Source organism: Pseudonaja textilis, chromosome 3, assembly GCF_049901715.1.
Source record: "Pseudonaja textilis isolate UNSWEBS1 chromosome 3, rPseTex1.2, whole genome shotgun sequence".
Lineage (NCBI taxonomy): Eukaryota > Metazoa > Chordata > Lepidosauria > Squamata > Elapidae > Pseudonaja > Pseudonaja textilis.
Window position 1 is genome coordinate 24,710,791 of NC_141992.1, and position 18,447 is coordinate 24,729,237.

At 39.8% G+C, this 18,447-nt stretch overlaps 1 protein-coding gene across 1 annotated transcript in view; it reads left to right on the top strand.

Annotated features, from left to right (window-relative positions):
* The first annotated feature begins 228 nt into the window (after window positions 1-228).
* The window catches only part of PABPC1L (poly(A) binding protein cytoplasmic 1 like), a 28,912-nt gene continuing 10,693 nt past the window's right edge, over window positions 229-18,447 (top strand). The window contains exons 1-12 of the mRNA XM_026697555.2: window positions 229-589; window positions 2,046-2,239; window positions 4,275-4,390; window positions 6,496-6,635; window positions 7,706-7,800; window positions 8,487-8,624; window positions 10,806-10,901; window positions 12,383-12,649; window positions 14,091-14,181; window positions 14,540-14,668; window positions 15,368-15,507; window positions 16,487-16,580. Coding sequence (XP_026553340.1) covers window positions 397-589; window positions 2,046-2,239; window positions 4,275-4,390; window positions 6,496-6,635; window positions 7,706-7,800; window positions 8,487-8,624; window positions 10,806-10,901; window positions 12,383-12,649; window positions 14,091-14,181; window positions 14,540-14,668; window positions 15,368-15,507; window positions 16,487-16,580 — 1,693 coding nt within the window. The 5' untranslated portion in view covers window positions 229-396. The remainder of the gene's footprint in view (window positions 590-2,045; window positions 2,240-4,274; window positions 4,391-6,495; window positions 6,636-7,705; window positions 7,801-8,486; window positions 8,625-10,805; window positions 10,902-12,382; window positions 12,650-14,090; window positions 14,182-14,539; window positions 14,669-15,367; window positions 15,508-16,486; window positions 16,581-18,447) is intronic.

The window sequence follows — 18,447 nt, forward strand, 5'->3', positions numbered from 1 at the left end:
AACTCCTAGAATTCTTCTAACTAGCATTTCTTGTTTTCTGCATATAGAGAGTTGAATTCCACTACTCCCCCTCCTAGTCTTATTGCAATGTAATGGGGATTATAGAAAAGGGATTGGATTCTAGTTTAGGTCGAGCTGCATATGGAGAGCTTATACATACTTTGCTTTCATTCCAAGTTATATGTTGGAATGCAGTTTACTCTAAATACTTTTTTCCCTGATACCATGTGAGTTTTTTCACTGCACTGCTGTCAGACACACATGGAGAAGTTACATGGAGTGCTATCGTAGCTATTCTAATCCCATGTTGTTTTTGTGTCTCAAAGTCTCTACATTATGCAACTTAATAGTAACTAGATTCTGCTTCACTTCCAAAGTTACACTAGATGATTGGCCATGAATGCTAGTGGCCCAGGATATCCTCTAGCCTCTCTCTATGTGGGTGATCTTCATCCAGATGTGACTGAAGCTATATTGTACGAGAAGTTTTCACCTGCTGGATCCATCATGTCCATCAGAGTTTGTCGAGATGTTTCCACACGACGATCTCTAGGTTATGCTTACATAAATTTTCAACAGCCTGCTGATGGTAAGAATTTTCTTTGCTTGGTTTAATGTTAATACTGTACATTATTGGAATACATACTAAAATACACTTTCTTTTACTATTTCCCCCCTATTTGTTTGTCTTTAAATGCTTAAGATTTTCTGAGAGGATGTGGTTTCCTCTTTAGTCTTATTTTCCTTTTTCAGATGGAGGAGGGATGTAATATCCTTTTCAGGGCTAATAACTTTAAACTAATGTTTCATATATGCTTTAAATAAAGATTTCTTATGCTTTATTAACACTCAGACTTGCTTATCTATTTTTAAGGGTAACATTTTTATTTCCTCAGTTCTAAGGACAGTCTCTGCTCTTTCGTTAGTAATCTGATCTATTTCAATCTGAAGAAATGGGAGAACTGGTGCTTTTAATTTTTTAAAAAATGATAAAAAATAATATTGTCTTCAGGAAGCAAGTGCTGAAATAAGGACTGCCTTAGATCCTTATGGATTTTATTAATGGTCTTAGACACCAACAATGAATCAAATATCAATGTTAATGATCATAAATTCAACCTGTCAACCTCATTTTAAATTCATAATTTCTGACAAGGCCTTTGTTTCCCAAATTAATGTCTGAAACTTCAAATTGAACATGTGCAATTTAAGCTTTTCTTCAGAAAACAAAGTTTTGTTACCCTTTCCCACCGAAAATACCACCTACCCTGAAAGTAAATCCTAGCTTGATTTTTACATGTGCGTCCAATATAAGCTCTACCTCCAAAATAAGCCCTAATCAAGATCCCACTCACTTGAGTGCACAGGTAAAAATTAAGATAGGGTAAGGATGGAGAGTGGAGCTGCCCTACTACTTACCTTTGGACAGTTGTAGCCAGGCCTTGCACACCCCGACTCCTGCCTTGCTGGCCCATTTCTTCTGTAGCTGGCAAGGCTTTCTTGAAGGCCTCTGTAGCTGATAACAAAGCTTTGTATCAGTCTGGAGCTCTGTTATCGGCTGCAGAGGCCTTCAGGAATGCCTTGATGACCACAGAAGAAATAGTTCCTGAAGGCCTCTGACAGTGAAAAGGAGGCCAGGAGCTGATGCATGTAAGTGAGGTTAGTCAGTGGATGACGTCCCCTGAAAATAAGACTTGTGACTTTTTTGGTGGCAAAAAATATAAGACGGGGCCCTGTTTTCGAGGAAACATGGTAAATAAAAAATGCAACAAATATGCTACAGAAGGATATATTACATGTTAATCAGTTCTATATTACAGTTTTCATTTTGATTATTTTCAATTTAGGATTTTACATGCAGACAACTCTGTGAAAACCAGTGATTTCTTAAACCCTTATGCCATCTCGTTTTCTTGGAGCTAATGTATATTGGTAATTCTGAACTATTTGAAAAGTTAAATATTGGTGCATTGAAATTTGTGTTTCCCAAGTTTGTTTTTTGATTTATTGATAAAAGAATGTGCTTTTATTTTTTCTTCTTCAAGCTGAACGGGCTTTGGACACCATGAATTTTGAAGTCATAAAAGGTCGGCCCATTCGTATCATGTGGTCCCAGCGAGATCCTGGACTCAGGAAATCAGGTGTCGGCAATATTTTCATCAAGAATTTGGATGATTCCATTGATAACAAAGCCTTATATGATACATTCTCAGCTTTTGGAAATATTCTTTCTTGCAAAGTAGGTACAACCTTTTCAGAAACCATGAAATATAGTTCTATTTTTTTAATGATGATGTTGCATTTTCATTTGGAAGTCAGAAATATATTCATGTTTTTGTTACTTTTTCTTATCAATGTTCAGGCTGCAGTATCAATCTGTTATTGTTTAATGGCTTTCAATTTAACAAGACTTTCAATTATTTTGCCCTTGGGTAAAGCATCTAGATCAAACTTGCTATGTCACATTGCTGTCTCATGATGTTTGCAACATTTTCCCCATTCATGTAGCTGGAGTAGGCGTGGCCTGCATGTGACACATCTGTCCCACAGGCTGCCAATTTGACATCCCTGATCTAGATCAGAGGTCGCCAACCAGTGGTCTGCGAGAAAATTTTGGTGGTCCGCTGCACACCCGTGTCTGCAACAGGCATGATATTGGCAGTGGATGGACTGATGCGCGTATGGAGGGAGGGGAGCACGTGGGAGATCACAGCATTGGAGCCCTTCCTGGGTATTCCCTGGCCTGCGAGGGGGTGGGGGTGGGGAGAAAGGAACCTCTGAACTGGTGCTGGGTGGTGGGAATCTAATGTCCAGAGCCCGACAAGCCACATGCTGAAGACCAGATTGCTGGTGGGGAGGGGGGGCAATCCTGCAGTCTCCCTAGCAAACCGATGTCATGGCTGCTGCCTCCTGCCTCTGTGCATCGAGGAGGCCGAGCAGCAGCAGGAAGAGCATGGACCTCCTGAGCCTCAGGTAGTGGCTGCCAGTGATGCCCTCAGGTGAAGATGTTGCAAGGGGGATGCTTGACCCCTCCCCTCAGGAGCCACAAAGTGCTTACCACCCCTCTGGCAACCGCCAAGCATCCTCCTGCTGTGCTTCTCTTCCTCCTCACCAGAAGCGTTCACATGCCCAGTGGGAAGGAGGAGGCTTGGTGGCTGCCAGAGGGGCAGCGAGCCGTTTGTGGCTCCTGAGGGGAATGGTTGAGCCTCCCCCTCGCAACATCTTCACCTGAGGGCATCGCTGGCAGTCGCTTGGCCTCCTTGATGCGCGGAGGCAGGAGGCAGAAGGCAACACCAGTTAAGAGGTTCCTTTCCCCACACCCCCACCCCTTCGCAGGCCAGGGAACACCCAGGAAGGGCTCCAATGCTGCGATCTCCCGTGTGCTACCCTCTCTCCCCATGTGCATTAGTCCATCTGCTGCCAGTACCATCCCTGTTGCCCCACCTCTCCACCAGCCATCTGGTCTTCAGCATGTGGCTCATCAGCCTCCAGACATCAGATTCCCACCACTCAGCACTAGTTCAGAGGTTCCTCCCCCATTGAGGATGGGGGGGAAGAGAGAGAGGGAAGGAGGGAAAAGAAAGAGAGATGAGAGATCCCAGTGTTTTGTTTTCTGTGGGAAACAGATCCAATGACTCTTTGAGTATTTAAGGTTGCAGAAACAGGCAGCCAAGCTGTGCCTGAAGGACCCCATCTCATCAGTGGGAGTCCAGGCACTTCAGCGAATGGCATGCTGGATTCATGTTAGTGGTCTACGGGATTTAAAATTATGAATTTGGTGGTCCCTGAGGTCCAAAAGGTTGGAGACCCCTGATCTAGTTTATTTCCCCGCTTTCTGCCAGCATTTTTTTCAGGATGGGACAAGAGATGATGATTTCTCAGCTGTCAAAATTACTATAATGGCTCCAGAAGTGCAGCTGTTTGAGGACAGAATTAGATTAGATTCAACATATTGTTTCCTCTTCTCCCTGGAATTGGGAGCTCCAGAACTATATAAGCTGATATCTCTCCAAATATGCTTCCATTCGTACCCATGTAATCTCCATCCAGCATCAACAGTACATATTAGTTGGAGATTATAGGACCTAAAGCCAACATTCTTAGATAGCTACAGGTTAAGCAGGTGATAGCTATTATTCTTAAGTCCTGGGAACTGGGAATAAAAAGTCAACTGGGAAGAACTGGGAATATAAAAGCAAGTGGTGGACTGATGATCAGTTCCAAGTTTTGATTGGCCTCATTTTCTTTCATCTTTCTCTTACATTTCTTAACAGGTTGTTTGTGACGAGAATGGATCTAGGGGTTATGGCTTTGTCCATTTTGAGACCCAGGAAGCAGCAAATAGAGCAATTGATACAATGAATGGAATGCTGCTAAACGATCGCCAGGTGTAAGTGGAAGCCTGAGTAGATCTTTTTCTTCTTCCTAGCATTTTCCCGCAGATGCAGGGTCCACTTTTTGGATTATTGAAGGCCATTTTGAGTGGTCAGCTGCATCTCTGGGGCACAGGCCTGTGGCTTGCATGTCTTTGTTGATGATGTCTTAACACCTTGACACCTTGGATGCCCACGAGGTCACTGACGACTAGTTGGTAGGCTGTCTTGGTAATGGTGGAAGGTCCTATACTCTGGACATATCCATACCATCGGAGCTGGACTTCTCTCATCTTCTCTGTAAGTGGTACCACACCAAAATGGTGTCAAATGGTGTCAGGAAGCCTGAGCAGATGGTGCAAGCTATTATTTTCTGTGTATCCTTTAGAATGGGAATAACCTGCAATTCTATATAGTTTAAAGAAACAGTCGTGTCTTGGTGGCAAATGTGTGCTTTGAATGTATAAGATCCAGGTTCAGTTCTAGGATCTCCTGGGAAGCAACTGTCTGAATCTTTGAAACTTAGGAGATCCATTATTAGTCAGGGCCAACAGAGTGAAGTCAAATAGGTTTACTAGGCTAAATACATCAATCAGCAGAAGGTGTTTTCTATATCTTGGAGTGGCTACTGTAGTATTTTGCCTGGGAGTTTACTTTCAACTCACAATTGGGATCAGGTTTTAGATCAGCACTTTTAGATCAGAACTTTTAGATTTTTAATCTTTTAAATCAGAAATAGCCCAAGGCAATAGGTGGCCCACAACCCCTGGATGTGGCCCCCAGATTCTCTGTACAAGCTGCCATCAGATTTCAATTCAAAGTGCATTGAAAGAAGGGAATCATGAAATAAAAAGGGAAAGTCATTTTCTGATACTGAAACTTTAATATTAAAATTAGCTTTCATATTGGTTTCACAGACATTTTAATAATAAATCACCGGGAATAAGGGTTTACTACGAAAAGCCGACTAGGATCCTTGCTTGAATGCTGCAGATATTGTTTTAGATTTTTTTAAAATATCAGATTATAATTTTTTAACTGATGTTGTACATCTTGAAATCATTCTAAATATTTGATACAAAATATGAATGTAGCCAAAGCATTTTTTTATTCTTCCCTTTTCTAATAATTTAAATCTATGAAGCAACATTCTTAAACTTACTTTAAATTACAAGCTTTTTTTTGCTTTTTAAAAAATTGACTTTAAGGTATTGCACAGTTAGATACATTATTTTTAAGGGTGGGATATGGATTTTAAAAATATATGAATTTTTTTTAAAAAAATCAATTTCTTTATTTAACCTCTGGATTCCCCTAAAGAAGTGATTCCCCAACCTTTTTCCGCTTGGAGGCTCGGCTGGAGAGGAGGAGAGGGGAACTGGGCCACACTAATGATGGGTTGGTGTGCATGCACACAGCTTGACTTGCACTAGCAACAAGTTGGCATGCATGTGTGTGATTGCCCTCTGGCCTGCTGCTTGTACAGGTTGTGTTAAGTCTGGGCGGTGGGTCCCAAGGAGAGACGAGACTCGAAATAGTGACAACAGCTCTTTATTAGGAAAGCAGATACTGAGACAAGACTCCCAGCCGAGGCAGCTCCTTTTATAGAGCTGGCTGCAGCTAGGCAGCCTATGACATGCATTTGAGCTTGCCGTGCTTGGTTTTACCCAATCGCAGCAGCCGAATAAGAACCAATCAGAATGCTTAGTTTTGTCCAGTCACGGCCTGGCTTTTCCGGACCAATAGGAATGCAGGCCTACAAGCCTGCTAGTATGGAACAGGTTGAGCTATGTATGTGTGCTCCAGCCAGCCACTCATGCGGCCCAATTCCGAATAGGCCCCGGCCTGGTAGTAGGCCACAGCCCAGAGATTGGGGACCGCTGCCCAAACATACCAAACATACCAAAGCATACACCCTGCCTCTTTGTGAGGTTTATCCAAAATTGGCTTCTCAAAAGATTCACTTGAGAAGACAAAGCTTTGGCTTTGCCAAACAGTAAAGAAGAAGCTGCCCCAGATGCATAACTTGTCAGCTGAATAAAAGACAGTAGGAGGTCTCTTGTTCTGCCCTTGCAATACCCTTTTAAGAGATGGCTTCACATCTCCTGTCTTGACCCTGCAGATTTGTTGGCCACTTTAAGTCCCGCCGAGAGCGTGAAGCAGAATATGGAGCCAAAGCAATGGAATTCACTAATGTCTATATTAAAAACTTTGGAGAGGACATGACTGACGACAGGCTGCAAGAAATATTCTCAAAATTTGGTAAGGGTAGCACTAAAAATTACTGCTTATAAAATAAGGGATGTGAGCATAAGTTTAACAGCTTAGCAAAATAGCAATAGCACTTAGACTTTTCACCATTTCACAGTGCTTTACAGCACTCTCTGAGCAGTTTACTATGTCAGCATATGGCCTTCAACAATCTAGGTCCACATTTTACCAACCTCAGAAAGATAGAAATCTAAGTCAACCTTGAGTTGGTCATGATTGAACTGCTGGCAGATGGCAGAGTTAGCCTGCAATAAGGCATTCTACTGCACCACCATGGCTTAGATGCTGCTTCAGTTTTTTGTGTGCAGAAGATACAGCCAGTAGTGTACCTACTTCCACATAGGTAAAAATATTCAATTGCTAAGTAAAAAAATTGAAATTATAATCTAAGCCATAAGGGTACAACAATTTTGCATCTGATTAAGGTATCTGAACAGCAACATATTTTGGGAAGTTTCCCCCATCTGTTGCTGTTCAGATACAATACTCATCACCTCCCCCTAATCCTTTTGAATTCGTCAATTATCCCTAAGGAATTAAAACTGATAACCATTATATCTGGAGGGTACAGAATTATGGAAAGCTACATTTTGACATATAAACTAGTTTTAAAATGGCTTCCCTTTTTGAGTTAGAAATTCCTTCCCTATAATTATATCAGAACACCTGACCTATTAGTCCTGCGCTATCTAGCAAAAGGGGATGCACTTGGTAAGAGAAAGATTTCATTGTAAGATACATAAAATGACAAGGATGCCCAATATTTAGAAGAGAATAGCTTGATTTGTATGGCTAACCATCTGATTTAAGCAACTCTGGGTCACTCAAACTGCCATGAAACAAATTTGAATTTTCTATTGCAGAATTTGAAGAAATGAAAAATCCCTCCCAGAGTAAAATTTCTCTGTGAGCCAAAGGTTTAAATAAAATAGAAGAATGTGGTACTTATTCGCATGTATCCATTACTATCTATGAATGGAGCTAAATACCTTGTGCCTCAGTGCTCCATGTAAGCCTCCTTTCTTGTAGTATTAGCCTAAAAGTTTTTGTTCTACTTCCAGGAAAAACTTTGAGTGTCAAAGTCATGATAGATAATACTGGTCGCTCAAAAGGATTTGGTTTTGTCAATTTTGAGAATCATCAAGATGCTCAGAAGGCAAGTTGATCTTTATTCTCAATCTTCCTTTCTCTATTAAAGAGTAAAGCTAAGAGAAAAGATTTGGGGGATATAATAAGAGTTTAAGAGTCTTTTTTTAAACCAGTGTCTTGTCATAGATTGAACTAGTTTTCCAATTATTTCCTCAGGCTGTGGCAGGATAGCATTTTATCCTTCGGCTAGTTCAGAATAGGCCTTGATTAAAATAATAAATGCAATTAGTGTGTGACTTACAACATTTCATTTAGTGACTCTTTGAAGTTATAAGAGCACTGAAAAAAGTTACAACAGGTCCTCACACTTACAATTGTTGCAGCATCCTCATGGTGACATGATCAAAATTTGGGTGCTTGGCAACCAGCAAGTTTTAGGACAGTTTTAGAGTCTGAGGATCATATGATTGTCACCTGAGATCTCAAGGACTTCTGACAAATGAGATCAATGAGAAAAGCAAAATTCACTTAACACTGCATTTTTCATTTAACAACTGCAATTTGCTTAACAAACATGGTAAGAGTTGTAAAATGGTATACAACTCACTTAACAACCTGCCTTGCTTAATAATGGAAATTCTGATACCAGTTGTGGCTGTAAGTCAAGGGCCACCTGTACTGAAATGATAAAGTATGAGGTGATTTCCTGTGAAATAAATTTACAGCCTTGCCTGTCACCTCTTCTCACCGCAGGCTGTTGAACAGATGGATGGAACTGAGATCAATGACCGAACAGTATTCGTTGGCAGAGCCCAAAAAAGGATGGAGCGACAAAATGAGCTGAAGCGTAAATTTGAACAAATCAAGCAGGAAAGAATGAACCGATATCAGGTAATATGAGTTGAAGGCAAAGTATGGCTGGCACAGAACCATTGGATGTCTTTTAAAAATCCCACATTCTGTTGTTGACTCCAAAATACACCTCTACTAGAATGAATGGCCTGGATGAAGGGACAGAGATAACAATAGCACTTAGAGTTATACACTGCTTCACAGTGTTTTACAGCCCTCTCTAAACAGTTTGCAGAGTCAGCATATTGCTCCCAACAATCTGGGTCTTCATTTTACCGACCTCAGAAGGATGGGTTAACCTTGAGCCTGGTGAGATTCAAACTGCCAAATTACAGGCAGCTAGCAGTGAACAGAAGTAGCCTGCAGTACTGCATTCTAACCACTGTGCCACCGAGGCTCTTGATGAAAGAAACAGGACCAGGAGGGGGAGTGAGAGAAGGAAAATTGAACTAAATTCCCCTTTTCTGCTAAACGATCTCAAATGGCCTGGCTATGGCTCGCTATGATTCTTCATCTTGTTGACTCTGATTTGATTCAGTCCCACAGTTACATATTTTATTGTGAGTTTTATTACAGTAACATTCTCCATTCTCATACTCTGCCCCTTTTCTATTCTATACTAGGACCTATTGAACAGAAAGATGGAATAGATTTGAGTCTAAGTGACTATTGTTGGCGAATCCAATACTTGGGATGTTTTCTGATGAACCTAGCAGTAAGGTTCACTCTGCCGTGTTGCTTTCACTCAGAAAGAGGCAGTTGGGGAATGGGGATTGCTTGAAGAAAGAATGGACTATAGATTTGGAAGTTTCTGAACAGCAAGTGTCAGGTTGTTACTAAATAAGTGTAGTGATTTCTCTCGTCTTTTTATGCCTTTTGAGCAGAATGTCTTTTCCCAAGAAAAGTTCCCAAACTGGACAAACCTCATTTTTTTGTATTTTCTCTACTAAGTTGGACCGAGTTTCCTATTCTGCATGTTCCTTGCTTCATGCTATAAACTCTAAGGTATATATTTTGCTCAAATAAAAACCACAAATGTTGGCAAGATGTAACTCGATTAAAAGCTAACAAAGTTTAAAAAACTTTTTCTAGAGGCCAATTCTGTCATGCTCATCCATATAGACATATAGGGATTAATGGATACTCCTGTTTTGAAAATGTATGCTTTGATTACCCCAGGAAATGCTCAGTCAAGATTCAAATGAAGTTCCTCATATTTCTCAAATGGGGAATTTTCAGTTAATTGTTTTTTCTGGTAATTAGTTCTTTCTTATCTTTGTTACATGAAAAGTATGTGTAGATTATTGTAATCCAGGAGTCAGGAGGAACTTGGGGGGTCATTTGCATAAGGACTACTTACAGTATCTAGGTGGGCCTTTCTAGCCAGTTATTCTACTTTTGTAAAATATGAACATGGCTACACAGCTGAGGACTTGGATATCTATCGACTGCCTTCAACTTGTGGCTTCCATCCATTCATTAAAATTGGGAAGGGTGGACTCTTTCCAGTTCCTTTCTCTTAAGGAATGACATTTTTAGAGACCTTAAGATTCAGCCTTCTCAGTGGCTATCCTCATCCTTGGGAACAGCATTCTTCTCAAGATTAGGTTTGCTCCCATCTCATTGTTTTTTCCAAAACAGTTAATATTTGATTTTTCCTTAAAGGGGTGTGATTGATTGATAATTAAATACATCAATATAACAATTGGATGTTATAATTGATCCCCGATTGCTGTTATTCTGTTCTGTTGCATATTGTCATTGCTATATTAATATTGCATTGTTTCTTCTGGTTCTAAGTAGCTTTGACCCTAGCAACATGTAAACTGTAATAGATATAAGCAACTAGGGAACAAATTCAATAAAAGTAACATGTAATCTAGATTTAGGTACTGGGTAAATGGCAAATAATAGAAATTACCATAAGACAATATTAAGTTCACTTCATGAATTTGAAAGATAATATCTAGGGCAGCCACTCCCACAAGGGATGTCTTCTAGATATTTTCAACTATAACTAAATTTACCTTTGACAACATGGCCACTCATCAGATAAAATCCTAATCCTAAACCCTAGATACTGCTCTTGATAGCACGTAAGATTCTTTCAGACTTATGATGCTGGATGATGTCACTTATATGTATATATTCATTACAAAACTCTTATCTCAATATTGTTTATAGTGAAGAGGAAAAAATGCTGTGCTTGTTTGCTTTCAGGGAGTAAACTTGTATGTAAAGAACTTGGATGATGGCATTGATGATGAGCATTTGAGAAAAGAATTTTCACCCTATGGAACCATCACAAGTGCTAAGGTTAGATTCTAATACCGGAGTATCTTTGCATTTTTGATGTGGATGCTTGCTAGTTGTTCTCACCAACTGAAAATAGTACTGGGCTTTATCCTTTCAGAATGCAGTTTGAACTTGTTTCACAATTTGATTTACCAAAACCCTGTGAATGTTTTATATCTAGGGCTGCATAGTATGGAAGGCATAATAATCACAGGGGCTCTCACTTGCAGTGCGGTCCATTACCATTCTCCCTTCTTAATTTTTTAAATGATTTATTTATTAATATGCTTAAACCACTCAATAACCAAAGCTCATTTTATGACACTGTCAGTTTCCATGTAATTATAATTGATTACCCCTCTCTATGCCTTGTATTTTCTGCAGTAATTCTGATTGCTATGTCTTTTATTTAAAATATTTTAATCTAATCTTTCTGTCTGAAAGCATAAAACACAAGAGTTGTTTTGTACAGTTGTTGAATGCAGAGGGATGGCAAAATGGCTTATTGATACATATAAGATTATCTATTCTATTATCCAGTAGAACCAATTCCTGTAAATTCTCTTTCTCTCTCTGTATGTAGACGAGTAGGAATATTATGCAATCTTGAAATAATAAACCAATTTAATACATTGATTATTGTGGGTTAGAAGCTATGTAACAGGTTGGGCACAGTATAATATGAAGCTTGTAATAAGGGCTGGAGAAGGACATTTAGAATTGAATCAACTAGCGTCATTTCCCTGGTATATAATGTTCCACCAGCAAGGCAGATTCTAAAGCTGGTGCATCTTCAAATCTGTTCTGCAGTTTTGGAAAAAATCTGAGACTTCTGCTTGGAGAAGACTGAAGTGCTCCATTTTTGGGCCTCCTGGGCCTCAGGGAAGCCTCCTGGGGGGGTTGTTTCCAGAAAGCTTCCCTGGGGTCCAGGTGGCAAAAAGGGGCAAGGGGGCGCATAGCACCCTCCCCAGCCCACCCCTCGTGCCCCTTTTTGCCTCCTAGGCCTCAGGGAAGCCTCCTGGGCAAAGCAGTAAGGCAGCAAGGAGGATCCCAGCACAGCTGATCATTGGAACAGCTGATTGTTGGGAGAGGGAAAAAGAAATACCTTAAGGAGTGACTGGGCGGGGGAGAATGCAGTCAGCGATGTTGGGTATGCATGCGATGTTGCCCATAAGGACTGACTGGGTGGGGAGGGGGGGCAACCGGAGAGGGGCGGGGTCAGCCAAAGACATGATTTGCCAGTTCCCCAAACTGGTAGAATCTCACCCCTGTAGCCCATCTTCAGTATGCCAAATGTGAAGTTGTGTAATCTTAATCCATACAAACTGTGTTTAAACGCTTGTTTTTCCAGAGTTTGGAAAAGTTGACAATTGGTTCATTCTCTTTGGTCCATTTCTCTTTCTATGCATGGAGTGTTTGCAGGTTGTGGTAAAACAAATCAAGATGATGGCCACAGAAGTGCTACTGATGCTCAATGGACTTTGTTTTAATTATCCATTCAGGTAATGACGGATGGCGGACACAGCAAAGGTTTTGGGTTTGTATGTTTCTCTTCCCCAGAAGAAGCAACCAAGGCTGTGACAGAAATGAATGGACGCATCATCAGCACTAAGCCTTTGTATGTTGCCCTTGCCCAACGGAAAGAGGAGAGAAAAGCCATTCTCACTAACCAATACATGCAGAGGCTGGCCTCCATGAGGGCCTTTCCCGGGCCTCTGCTGTGTTCCTTTCATCCTTCTGCTGGCTACTTCCTGCCCTCAATTCCACAGGTAAGACCTATACGAATACCATTTCCATTAAAGATACATAAATAAAGTTAACAGCATTTGATAGCATAGAACTCAAGGAATAGGAAAACATTTCTCCCTCGAGATGCATATTTTAAAATGGGCCATCAGGCATCAGAATCAAATATATACCTGAGACATGTGAATGTTTAGGGTGGACTATCATTTTTTTCCAATCTGGAGACTCTATTTTGCCTTTATGCCTGCCTGGGGACACAACAATGTGTGTCATGGCATCACCAGGTAGGCTGGGCAAACATTTGGGAACTTTTTGTTTGTTTGGGGGCCAGAGATGGGAGTGAAATGCATTCTCTTTAATCTTCACAGAGAGATAAATGATTTATTTGATTCTTACAATAGTACAATAAAAAACTAGGGGGAAAAAGATTTTTGGTACCAAGTTAGAATTTTGTTAATGCCTATCATTCTTATGGGGCATTATTTCCACAAGATAATTATGCACCCTGTGAAGAGGTATTATTTTGGCCCTTCAAAACCTAATCAGGTTTATTTCAATGCTCTCAAATTCTAGTGTTATAAGAGAAGTCTGAAAAACAAGCTATGAATTGTTTCAAATAAACAAAGTGAATTGTTGCATGTGAAGAGGGGCTTCGTCATTGTTCATTCACCATGCTCTGTAGTCCAATACATTTGAAATTCATTAGGTTGACAACAGCTTTGTATAGTCATCTCCAGACAGTAACATTATTCATGTTATGCATGTAACTGAAGCCTAGACTGGGAAATAAAAAGAAGACAATAGCAAAATGTTTTCATATTTATTTCCATGAAACCTACCTGGATATGTTAATGAATTCATCCTCAATCACTGAGTTAGGTCTGAAATGGAGGCACCAGATTGGGAAAAAATTCTTAGATTTATAATCCTAGTGCAGATAGCAACAATCTATAACAATTGGAAGTACAAAAATAAAAACATCACAGAACTTATAAAATCCCCATTTTGGTTCCTTTATATGTTTGAAATTGTATGTATATATGTGTGTGTATGAATGTATATATGTATATGTGTGTGTGTATTTCTGTATATGTGTGTGTATGGTGTGTGTGTATGTGTATGTATGTATTTTGTTTATTTTGTCCATTTTGTTTAACAGAGAAATAACAAATGTTCTGATAGTCATAGGAAAAATCATAATTATAATAACAAAAATAATTGTTAACTTATTTATATTCAATAACTGATCTTTTACTTATGCATAGTAATAATCTTCCCTCTTCTGATTTCTATCTCTTATATCTAACTACTGGTAAAACATTTTTCCAATATTGTTCAAATACAATTCTCGCTGCTGTCAACACATGACAACACAACATATGTTTCAAAATATTAATGATATAAAAATAACTATCTTGTTAGTTTATATACATTGTCATACCACCTTCTCTTCTTTCTTCTCAGCAACAAACTAGAGCTACTTTCTACAGTCCTAGCCCCGTTGCCCCAGTCCGCCCAGCCCCTCGCTGGAATACTCAGCCTTCCAGGCCTCCTTGTGAGTTGAAATATGGTTATCCAGAAAACATGTCTAAGAATGTAAGGAAATGAGGTTGCCCATGTGTGACGTTCTTCCTTTAATGCAGGGGTGTCAAACTCGATTTCATTGAGGCCACACCAGGGTTGTGTCTGACCTTGGAGTTTGTCACCCCTGCTTTAATGTCATGGTCTAGGACTAAGAAATGTTCTTAAAATAGCAACCAAACTATGATTCAAATATTGTGGGGTAGTGTGCATGGCTCATAGTCTTAATTGTAAATTCAGTAATGAGAATGAACCAGGATTCTGGTATTAACTACTGCTATGATTTTATCCATAAATAAGGTTTCTGACTGAAGGTATTTAATTGTTGTTAGCAGCCTATCATGCAGCTACTCCAATGATAAGAACTAATGGACCCCCTCGCCGCCTCGTCTCCAACATCAGCACTATGAGACAAGCCTCAACTCAAGTTCCCAGAGGACCATCCACTGGTCAGCGAGTGGGTAGGTTTGGAGCTTTTGCTAGTACATCGTCCAGATGAATGCAACTTATATCTCTCAAGGGAACGGGTTTAGCCTTGGTTTTTGACTCATTGACTGGAAGCGGAGGAAAGTGAGTTTGCACTTAGAGTTTGCACAATCAATTCTACAATGTGCTACTTGTTTCTTAACATAAAACCTAAGTTTTGGAAGTCTGTTGCTGTATGATTGGAAAATATAGTCTGAGAATACAGTACCATGTATTGCTAAATATGGGTTTTGTTTTGGCTTACTGAGCAAGCCCATGAGGGTTAGCCAAAAGGGATGGGCTTACACAAAGCTAAAACAATTAAGACACATTACTGCTTTTAATACTAAGTGTAACCCAAGAAACTAAACTTATGGCTTAATTGGGCTAAATGTATTGACAGCAGACTGGTGAAAATGTAACTTCTTGGGAGCCTGCACTGGACAAAAGGCTCACCAAGAATTTATGCCTAATGTAATCAATCTTCCCAGAATGTCATTGGGTATATCTTTCTACTTTTGTACAATGTATCATGCATGTGAAATCTGGCAAAGCTATTACAGATCTGTACCTTCCCAGGTTTGGGTGCAATGTAAGAACTGTGCTATTTTAAAAGTTTTTTTTTTAAAAAATAAACATGTAATATTGTGGAACAATTAAAGCCTTCTTTCAAAATATTTCTGGTTTCATTCCAGTCAACATTGGAACCCAGACCACTAGTGCAAGACTATCCTCTTCTCCAACTTTCTCACGTGGTATCTCGCAGTACAAGTATTCTTCAACTGTGAGGAATGTCAACCCTTTGGGCGCAGTAACATCTCTGCCAATGCAACAGGTCTCTACTCTTCCATTCTGCAGTTAATATACACACTTAGAAGCAGAACCTAACTGCTCTTAGATGGGTTATTTTTGAGATACTAAATTGGGCAAATTGTAGCAGAGATATATAGAGCTGGGATTCTGCTTTGGGAATGGCCTTTAAGTTGGATATCAGTGAGAACTCACAGAGAAACCAGTGAGTCAGATCATTAGCCAATTCATGTTTACATACTTGGTTGAACAGATAAAGTGTCCAGATTACCAATAATATTCCTTTCCTGTGTTTCCCTTTAGATGGAAATTGGGAACACTACATTCCTGAAATTCCTAGTGCTATTATTACACTTAAAATACAAGATGGTTCCCTTGTGCATTTGATTACATGAAAACATACCTTGATTTTAAAAATACAAATATAGATAGAGAGGATGCTGCAAGATACTTTCTGTATTTATGGTGGTCAGAACATAGTGGTGATCTTTGGACAACAATGATTTACAGCAGCTTTCCATCCTTTAAGACAAGGGTCTTCAAACTTGGCAAGTTTAAGACTTGTTGACTTCAACTCCCAGAATTCCTGAGCTAACATGACTGGAGGAGGAATTCTGGGAGTTGAAGTCCACAAGTCTTAAAGTTGTCAAGACAACTCGCTTTCAGAAATTGAGGATCAGGTCTATGGCTTTCTGTATGAAAAGGAGATATTTTACAACAACACTATCTTTTAGGTTGACTTAAGCTATATATTGATTATTGCATAGTTTACAGAAATCAAATATACTCTATTGTTTCTTCAATATGGCCAGAAGGAAGAATAAATTCTTTCACTGGATAAGATTTGAGTTGGACAGGTGCTTATATTAAAGCTGCTATATGAGTTTGCAAAGAGAAGAAATGCTCTAACCAATGCATACTTCACAGAGAGTCATCAGTTCATATTAGTTGTTCAGTAGGAATGGAAGGGCTCTTCTCAGTGTATTTTGTTTCTTGGGCTTTAGGCTGTAGAACCAATCATTCATGTCCATGGACAGGAGCCTTTGACCACATCCATGTTGGCTGCAGCCCCTCCTCAAGAACAGAAACAAATACTTGGTGAGTGGTGTGCATCTTCTAGAAGGCAGCACTGTGAACTTCCCCCTCAGCCAGGACTTTCTCAGAGAAAAAGTTGTAATCAAATATTTCATGCTAACCATAGTTTAGCTTAAAAAACAATGTTTCCTAAAAAAATGTACTTCAATCTATCAGAATAGAGCAGGAGATTTTATAGTCCAAACCCCTTGACTACAGGGGACTATAGTCCTTGCTCAAGCTGGAGCATCTATACCATTTCAGGCAAAGGGCTGTCCAATTTCTTCTTAAAAACCTCCAGTGATGAAGCACCCATAACTTCTGAAGACAGGCTGTTCCACTAGTTAATTGGTCTCACTGTTACGAAGTTTCTCCCTAATTCCAGGTTGCTTCTCTCCTTGATTAGTTTCCATCCGTTGTTTCTTGTCCATGGACGTACATGTACTGCTTAACAATAGTACTTCGGACTGAAAACACTATTGTTAAGCAACATGGTTGCTAAATTTGATGTCATGTGACTGCACCAACTTATGACTGCAGTTCTGGCACTTCTGGTTGCTGAAATCATCAAAAGCCTTCCTGGTCTTTAAGTGCACTGTCACGTGATCACAATTTGTGACTTCCTGCTATCTTCTCCATTGACTATCCTTGTCAGAAGCCAGTTGTGAAGATTGCAAATGGAGACCTTGAGATCACAAAACACCACAACCGTTGTACTCGCACGCCAGTTGCAAGTGCTTGAATTGCAATCACCTGACTGTAACACTCAGGTTGCAGCAGCGGCAGCCAAAAAAACTAATACAGTCCTTGGTTGTATAAACAGAGGCATATTAGTACTGCTTTATAAAGCCTTAGTAAGGCCACACCTGGAATACTGCATCCAGTTTTGGTCACTCCATTACAAAAAGGATGTTGAGACTTGGAACACGTGCAAAGAAGAACAACCAAGATGATTAAAGGCCCGGATACTAAAACATATGAAGAACAATTTGGGTTTGGCTAATCTAGAGCAAAGAAGGACTAGGGGAAACGTGATAGCAGTATTCCAATATTTGGGAGGCTGCCACAAAGGGGAGGGGGTCAATTTATTTTCCAAAGCACCAGAGAACAAGAAACAACTTTTAGAAACTAATCAAGGAGAGAAGCAACCTGGAATTAAGGAGAAAATTCCAAAGAGTGAAGACAATTAACCAGTGGAACAGCTTGCATTCAGAAGTTGTGGGTGCTTCATCACTGGAGGTTTTTAAGAGGAGACTGGACAGTCATTTGTTGAAATGGTATAAGATCTCCTGCTTGAGTGGGGGGGCTGGACTAGAAGACCTCCAAGGTCCCTTCCAGCTCTATTCTGAGTGTGAATCTGACCACAGAGATGCTGCAATGGCTGCAACTATGAGGAGCAGTCATAAAACTTATTCAGTGCCATCTTGGTCACTTAATGAATTATTGTTAAACAATGACTCCCTGTATTATGCTAGTTCTAAAATCTGACTGTCATAATGTTTTCTACAAATTATCTAAAGCTTTTATTTATTTAGAAATTCACATGGCTCCCTATCTGAAACAAGATAACTCTAGGCAACTCACAACATTATTAAATAAATACAGAATAAAGGAAACATTTAACTTCTTATACACAGTGCACATAACTTTCCATGCTCTTGCAGTTGCTGAGCCAAAAGCCTGGGTGAAACCTTTACAGTTCTGCTAAAGCCCAATACAGAGGATAGCTTCCAAATCTCAGGAAAGCTATTGAAAAGACATATACATAGACTAATGGCATATGCAGTATTTTAGAAGGCTAGTTTCTTAGATGAATGCTCGACAATTCTGTATGTAGGACACGTACTTGTATTGGAATAAACCAGAATAAATCAAATTGTAGTAAAAAGAT